Genomic DNA, 8,792 nt, shown 5'->3' on the forward strand with positions numbered 1-8,792 from the left:
TTTTGTGTTCCAGAGGTCATCCAGAGCAACCACCCCTGCCTTTCTTTTGCTGTGCACCCAACTCAGATGCCCTCTTCTCTACTTGACTAAGTACATCTTATGTCTTGGATTCTCCAAACCTTTCTTTAACATCAACTATGTACCAGGCACTTAGCTAGATGCTACAGTTTACATAAACAGGTCCTCTGTCTTCCAGGGAGTTGTCTTTACATTCTTTGTCCAAGCCCCCACTCACGTTCTCCTCCAAATCTCTGGAGCATATCTTGTTGCATTTTTGACATTTAGCACAGTGAGTCATGGTAATTGTATTTATCCATCTAGACAATGGGTTCCTGAAGAGTAGACACTGACATACTCTAGTTTGAGTTCCTTAAAGGCCTAACACAATGTTTTGCACACAGTTGGTATCCTTTCCAAGGCTATGTGACTCTGCTTTTATTTACTAGTATTCTTTTCTGCCCTCTGCCACCCACCCCTTTATATCTACTGGAACAATTTCTTACATTTTAACTTTCTAGTTTGATGACTCAAGTCTAGATAAAAACATGACTTGTTATGATTCACAAATTATAGAGACATTTTTAATAGAGAGGCACTTCTGTTCACCTTGTCATTCAAAAGAGCTAAAGTGCTTTCTACATGCTAAATATACAAAGATGCTATAAACACTGTGAAGAATGAAATGATAATTAGTACTTAAGTATTTAATCACCCAGCTCAGTCCATGGTGGGCAGATCGGTACAGTTGCTGGTAAAATCATCTTCCTTTTGTTAAAGGGACAAACATTTTAAGAAGAATTTGGGTTAAAGATTTCCACGGTTTGAGGATTATGGAGTCATATACTTCAGAGGTTGGAGAGCAGCATATACTTGCCTAGCAAAAGATAAATGATTCCTTCTCAAGGACCTACTGTGAGTAACTAGTAGAATATCTGAGGTACCATTTCAAAAGGGTGTAAGGTAGAGTCTAGGATCAAAGGGAAAGTGTCATGATGGAGTGTCCACTGCAAGTCAAGATCATAAAGTTACATGCTTACCTTGTTAGGCCACATCATCATCTATAGATGAAGAAACTGAAACTTGGAAGAGGGACATTTTCAACAACTGAACATGTATTGAGGGATACTATACACTAGACAATTCATCATGTAATGTGAGCATCCCCTGCACCTAGATACTGTATTGAAAAAAAGAAGCACTACTTCAAAGGCTGTTAGCACAGTGCATGTGATGGAAAATGTATTTACATTTCTCTGTTTCTTGGTATACTCAAAAGAAGGAAAACACACTCATGCATTTATTTTCAGGTTATCCACTCAGCAAACAAATTGAATGTTGATTTCTTTTTTTTTTCCCAAGCCAAACTGTATCCAGCTTTATTAAAGATACTTTTCATAAACAATCATGGTATTTCAGGCAGGACATGGGCAGACAATCGTTAACAGTATACAACAACTTTCAAACTCCCTTCTTCAATGGACTACCAAAATCAGAAAGTCACTATAAAACCCAATGAAGTCTTCATTTGATGCTCTGAACAGGGAAGTTTAGAGTGAGGGTTGACATTTCACATTTAGCATGTTGTTTAACAACTTTTCACGAGCCGACCCTGACTTTCAGGAAATGAAATGAAAATGGCAGAATTATCAATCTGAAGCTCCACAAGCTACAAAAGGAACTCTTTTGAGGGATGCCATCTCCATGGTGACACTGTAAAGTCCAGATTGCCTGACATACTGGGAACCATTTCGTGGGGTCAGGTTCCAACAGGTCTCTGGGTTTAAGGGAGTCAAGTCTATGTTGAAGGCAGAAGGAGAAAAGGACATAAAAAAATGAATTTTAGATTTTCTATACCACAAGGCATTTGTGCCAATGTGGCTAACGTGTGTCAATATCAAGGAATCGCTCCTCCTGGGAACCAAGAGGAAGTTTCTCAGAACTAGAAGGGAATGGTGTTTTTCCCCTTGTATCAATCTAGCTTCGGAGATATTCTAATAGTGACATATGCCCTTCCCCCAAAACAACAATGAAGTGTTCTGTGTGCTAACAACATAGCTTAAAAAAAAAGTAAAACAAAATTCTGCATTTTTATAAAACTTGATAAAAAATAGTATTTCAAACTGTACAGTCACCAGAAGTACACAGTTATCAAAAATGCACACACTTCACTTGGCGTCTCCGGCACCTTCAGCTTTCTGTGCCTGGTCTGTTTTGGCATCTCCATTTTCTGCTGGGTTATTCCCATCCTTGCCAGCATCAGCTTTCCCCTTTTTCCCTTTGGGTACCTTCTCTCCCTTCTTTGCAGGGGCCTTTTTAGGTTTGGGCTCTGGCTTTGGAGGAGCAGGTTTAGCAGATAACCTTGCAGATCTTCTCTGTGGCTCATCCTTCACCTTGGCTTTATCTCCTTTAGCATCCCCTTCAGCCTTTCTCTTGGGCATGGTGGCGACGGCGGCGGGACGTGGGCGCTGGACACGGGGATGCAGCAGCGCGCGGGCTTTGGCCGGTCCGGGGGTCGTTCTTGCCTCCTCTTCTCCCTGAATGTTGATTTCTTAACCTAACTATCTAAATGTAGTTACTTTTCACAACCTTTTAATTTTCACAAGTTTTGCATCTCGCCTCCGCCCTGGGAATAACTTCACTTACATTTTCAAGTAAGACGGAAGTCCCTAATGTAGATGACTAATACTGACTCTGGAATTTCAGAATAAACAGAGATAAATTCATGAATTTGTTCATTTTTTTGCCTTCAGCTACAAAGCATTTGGTAGACATTGTCTTCAGTTACCTCACATATTCAACATACCCAGAGTGATTTTAGTCTGGATACTAAATAGTCTGATGCAGATGGTAGTAGAATTCTGGTTTTAAATTTAAATTTTAGATACTCTAATAGGCACATTTCAGGTATATAGCAATGTGATTAATGGAGCATCTGGAATTATCCATTATGTCCATGAAATTTAGGTGACTCTGTTTTGTTGGATCCATGTTCAGCTATACTCGAGGGAAGGAACTCTGCAGAAGGCCTATATTTGACGCCAGACTCTGTTTTAGCTATTCTGTGACTTTTGGCAAGTCATATTTAACTTGTGAATCTTTATCTATATAATAGGGACTACAGGCTAACTTTGTTTTATTGCCTTACTGTGATTTGCATATACTGTGCTTTTTACAGATTGAAGGTTTGTGGCAACCCTGCAGTGAAGAAGTCTGTTGGCTCTTTTTTACCAACAGCATTTGCTCACTTTGTGTCTCTGTGCCACATTTTGGTAGTGGTTGCAATTTTTCAAACTTTTTCATTATTATTGTATTTGTTGTGGTGATCTGTGATCAGTGATTATGACTCACTGAAAGCTTAGAAGATGGCTAGCCCTTTTTTGCAATAAAGTTTTTTAATTAAGATATGTATATTTTTTAGACATAATGTTATTGTACACTTAATAGCTATAGTAGAGTGTAAATATAATTTTATATGCATGGAGAAATAAAAAAAATGTTTGATTTGCTTTATTGCAGTGACATGGAATTGAACCTGAAATATCTCCAAAGTATGCCTGTTACAGTGAAACCTACCTCTTAGTATAGTATGAACATTAGATATTGTACTGGAGTTTATATCCTGTGGCTTCTCCTCTATTTCGATTGAGAGTAACAAATTACACTCACAACGTCATTAATTAAGACAATACCATTTTTATATCTTCCATAATTCTGTGGGTTGACTGGGCAATTCTTATACTCTCTTCTATGTTGACTGGGGTTATTTGAGGGCTCTGTTGGTGTGAAACATTCAAGATGGCTCCCTCATATGGCTGGAAGTTGATGTTGCTGTCAGTTGGAGGCTCTGTTGGGCTGTTGACCAGACTGACTGAATTCTTCACATGGCCTCTCCATGTGACATGGTAGCTGGGTTCTGAGATAGAATGTTGCCACTGCTCAAAGAGAAAAGGGACAAAATCTGCCAGTTCTTCTGAGCCTGGAGTTGAAGTCACAGAACATCACTTTACCTATTCTCTTGACCAGAGCTCTCATGGGCAGCCCAGATACAAGGACCTGGGAACTGGCTTCTCCTCTTAATTCAAGGAATAACATGTGTGAATAAGGAGGGAAGGAATTGCTGGGCCCACACTTGCATGCTATCACATCATTACATAGGAGGTCAGATCTAAAATCCTTACCATGACTTACTAGACTTGGTCCTCATCTCCCACCACCTCTGCCCTCTCTTCTACTTTCCCTCTCCTCTTGCCACACAGATCACCCTGCTCTTCTTCAAATATACAAATCTTGTTCCCACTTTGAGGTTCCCACACTTGCTGTTCCTTTTTGCTGCAATGTTCTTACGTTAAATTTTAGCTTGGACTGTGAACTTTATTCAAGCAGTGTCTCAGAGACCTCTTTCATGGCCATCTTGTTAAAAAATAACACATACCTTTCTCCTATATTATTTTGGTTTTCTTTAGTTTTACTCATATTCTTTTAATTTTCTGCAAAAAGATCCTGGTACAGGAATGTGTGAGGTAACTGAATTATTTCATTTCCTTCCTTATCATTCACTACCTGACATTCTATTTATTTTTGCTTATTGCCCAATTTTCTCACTAGAATGAGTTCCATGAGGGCAGGCCATTCTCTTATTTAGTGGATCTGTATAAATGTATGGATATACATATATATGTAACTAAGCAGATTTAAATGAACATAGATTTGTAAATTGTATAGAGTATTGCTATTATTATTATTAGGTAGAGATGTAATTCCCTCTCTTTCTCTAGTCAGGTCATCTTACTTCTGAAACCATTTACTGAATGCATGCTCTATGTAAGATCCTGTGCAAAGACTAGTTGCCTAAGGAATTCAAAGAATCTGACTTGTAGTTTGTTTGGTAGATCACATTATAAATGACAACATGGTCTAGTTTACATCCTCACAGACAGCTTCTGCTTATCTATACTTCACAGGTTGGCCTTTAAAACCCGACCTTTCAACCTTGCTGTTCCATGCCCAATGTCACAACTTTGCAAAGAAATGCCCCAGTGTAGTTGTAGCTGTATAGGTGATCCTGGACTGGGGGAGATAAAACTACCATTTACTGAATGACCACTATGCTCCATCTATCTTCTTTATCCTGTCTCATTTCATTAACACTGCCATCCTATGAAACAGAACATATGGTCCCCAGTTTACAGAAGAGGAAACTGAGGTTCAAAATGCCTCGATTCTCCCATTGGTCTAGTGCTAGCACAGAGGTGCTTAACAAATATTTGTAAAATACTGAACAAAAGACAAGTTAACTAAATTGTTTTTAAAAACATCACCTAGAAATTGAATAAGCTTGAATTTGAACCAGGCTGATGGGCTCCAAAGCCAAATGATTTCCACTATTCCAGAGCCAGCCACCATTGTCTTAGTAACATCAGTATCAAATATAAAAATTTGAGAAGAGAAGGAATCTTAGAGGTAAGAGTTACAGATTCATTTTGAAAGTGGGACTGAGATAGGAAATAAGAGATTTGTTCTAATGGACATTTTATATTAGGTGCTATAGATGGTTAGTTGTAAAACATCTGTTTAACATCACATGCAGAATAGAAACTTCCCTCTGACGTTTTTGGCTCTTGTGTCTCCTAGAAAATGCTGGGAGATCTACATCCTTTGAATATTAATGAAGCAAATTAGCTCCAGAAATGCCCTACTGTGTCTCAACTCCAGGAACCAACATGAGTCATTAGACTCCTGTTGATTAGAAATGTTCAAGAGGATTTTCTTTCTTTTCATTTTAATTAAATAAACTTGACAGGCTTTCTTGATTCCCAATTGGCTAAGACTCCCAATGTGTGGAATTAAAGGAAATGGCACCCTTTCTTAAACAACCCTTGCTGGGCTGTGTTGGGTTTTATTCTCTCTTGAAGGACCCCAGGAAGCAATCAGTACGTTTTAAGACAAATGAGATCCAAAGATTTTGCTCTTGGGAGAAAAGATAGAGAAAAAAAAGATATTTTGTATATAATTGCAGGTGAGTGGTTAAGGAGATGACAAATTAGGTCATTGGTCTTCTAAGTGTCACAATACTGTGTAAGGAATGAGCACAATTGTAATTCTCCACCACCCAGCTGAGTCATAACGGAAGACTGCAGTGATTCAAGGGCACTTAATTTTTTCATCTGGGTGCGTTGATGCACAGCCATAGTGACACTGGGGGAGATCATAGTTGAGAACCTTATCATCCAAGGAAGACATATACTTTGATTTCTGTCTTTTATTTCCAGTGTCACATAAAGGCAACTTAACTTTAAGTTGTACCATTCTTTGGTCAGTTTACAACCACATAAAGAGTGCAGTGAACAGGGGCAAGGAATAAAGACCTGGAACAGGACAGTTTTGAAGTATACAGGAAAAGAAAAGGGACTTACCTTCCTCTTTAACTTCCTCCCTACGCTGCATCATCTTTTCTTCTGTTAACAGTGAAAGGCAGAGAGCTCTGTGCTCAATTGGACTGAAAGACCAGTTAATACAGTCTCCTGCCTTTAAGACATTATTATTTCCGTTGTACAGATGACATAACTGTACCAAAGACTTCCCCATTGTTACAATCAATTGATTAAAATATATTGAACACCTGAACCTGTTATGTTAAACACTATGGAAATAGAAATAAATAAGACCTAACTGTAGTCCCTAAGAACCACTATCCCTAGTCACTGTGTGACCTGGGACATCCAGTCCACCAGCTAAAAATATATATTCAATTTCTTCTCTGTGCCATCAAGTAGGTCAAATCACTTTTCTAACTCAAATCACTTCCCTTCTCTAGGACCCTGCATCTTCATTCCTCTTACCCTCAAAGTCTATTTAATTCTAGGAAAGCAGTAGGCAGCATGGAGAGAAGAAACTGGGGGAGGGAGGTCCTTTCTCAATCACCATGTATTTAACCACCTGTTAAACCCATGCTGTAGGAGTTTGTTTAAATATAAAGATAACAAAACTATGCTCCCTCCTCAAAGAATTTGCAGTCTGCTATGGACTAAGTTATGTCACCCCTACCCCTCTACTTTCATATATTGAAGCCCTAACTTTCAGTGAGACTGATTTTGGAGATAGAATCTTTAGAAGGTAATTAAGGTTCAATGAGATCTTATGCGTGGGGCCCTGTGGCTTTATAAGAACAAGAAAAGAGATCACTCTCTCTATCCATGTGTGGGGGGTAGCAATCTGCAAATCAAGAAGTAAGCCCTTATCAGAAACCAAACTCTGCTGGAAACTGGATCTTGGGCTTTCAGTCTCTAGAACTGAGAGAAATAAATTTCTGTTATTTAAGCTACTAAGTCTGTGGTATTTTGTTATAACAGCCTGAGTAGACTGAGTCTAAGACAATAAAAATGGCACACCACACCATACAATATAGAATATACTTGTGGTAAAGCCTTAAGTCATGTTTCCTAGCTGTTTTCATATAATTCCTCTCTATGTCATATACTTCTCCCCTACATATTTGATCTTATATATATTCTTCAAAATTTTATTTTTGATTGAGGAAATATTTGTGTGTGTGTGTGTGTGTGTGTGTGTGAGTGAGTGAGTTTGGCAACTCTTTCTGTAACTCTCAAACCCCTGATGAGTTCTCAGCTTAGCATCTTGGAACAGATGCAATAGAAGTTGAAAGCAAGAAGAAAACATGGCAGCAAAAACATCTAAGGAAACTCTTTATATGTAAATAGGTTGAAATCAAAATTAGGAAGACATTCTGGAAGAAGGAGAAGGAGAAGGAGAAGGAGAAGAAGAAGAAGAAGAAGAGAAATAGGAAAGAATCTCTCTGAAAGTAGTCTTAGCCATGGTTATGGCCCCAACCTCTGCTCTGTCACCTCAACATTTGTGGTAGTTCGGACTCATAATTTCAAGCAGTGATGTGCTGGAAAAATGACTTTGGAAAAACAAATTCTGGTTTGTGGTGTTTGCCCATTTATGAGGTGTAAATATTCTCACAATGGCTGATTTCCTGCTACACTTGACATCACTGACCATGGAGTTGGGAAGATATGAGCAGAATTGACCCTCAAGATTCAATAGGAGATGGGGCACCTGGATGGCTCAGTTGGCTAAGTGTCCGATTTCAGCTCAGGTCATGATCTCACAGTTCGTGAGTTCAAGCCCTCCGTCAGGCTCTGTGCTGATAGCTCAGAGCCTCGAGCTTGCTTCAGATTCTGTGTCTTCCTTGCTCTCTGCCTCTACCCTATTCATACTTTCTCTTGCTCTCTCTCTCTCTCTCAAAAATAAATAAACATTAAAATTAAAAAAAAAACGAATCAATAGGAGGCAACTTTAGCTCATTATTGTAAGAAACCTTAGAGGTTACATTATTCCAAACTTTGATTTGTAGAATTTAACCATCCCTGGGAAGGACTCAAGTGCCTTGAGGACTCTGAGTTGACCTAGACCTATAAGACTGCCTTTCCCTCCCTATAGCCTTTCTATTCACCTTAAATCAGAGCAGCTCCACTTTAATGTGCACATTAGGATACCACTTGAACAAAGCTATTTAGTTATACTTTAGGTCAGTGTTTGACAAATTGGTGTTTTCCAGAATAAAGTTACCCAATATGTTAATATTTAGTGTATTATCATGAAAAGTTTTTAAAAAAAACTGGGAAAATTACTCCTTTGTGTATTGGTTTGGTTATGATATACCATTGCATATAAAGTGTTCTGAAAACTCTTGCAATTAATGATTCTATCTCAATTTTCTTACAATTAAGTCCATTCCAAACTTCTTTGATAAAGAAATATTACCTTTT

At 38.5% G+C, this 8,792-nt stretch overlaps 1 protein-coding gene across 1 annotated transcript; it reads right to left on the minus strand.

The window, feature by feature from the left end:
* Nucleotides 1–1,360: 1,360 nt before the first annotated feature.
* Nucleotides 1,361–2,529, minus strand: LOC144231297 (non-histone chromosomal protein HMG-17). Its single transcript, XM_077763737.1, has one exon. It carries the CDS (start codon nucleotides 2,436–2,438, stop codon nucleotides 2,166–2,168), a length of 273 nt encoding a protein of 90 aa, XP_077619863.1. The 5' UTR covers nucleotides 2,439–2,529; the 3' UTR covers nucleotides 1,361–2,165.
* Between the last annotated feature and the right edge of the window lie 6,263 nt (nucleotides 2,530–8,792).

The sequence above is a fragment of the Crocuta crocuta genome, unplaced genomic scaffold (assembly GCF_008692635.1).
Source record: "Crocuta crocuta isolate KB4526 unplaced genomic scaffold, BGI_CrCroc_1.0 scaffold184, whole genome shotgun sequence".
Classification (NCBI taxonomy): domain Eukaryota; kingdom Metazoa; phylum Chordata; class Mammalia; order Carnivora; family Hyaenidae; genus Crocuta; species Crocuta crocuta.

Coding starts and splice junctions, on each gene's coding strand:
- LOC144231297 (XM_077763737.1), bottom strand. CDS start 2,438: ATGCCCAAGAGAAAGGCTGAAGGGGATGCTAAAGGAGATAAAGCCAAG.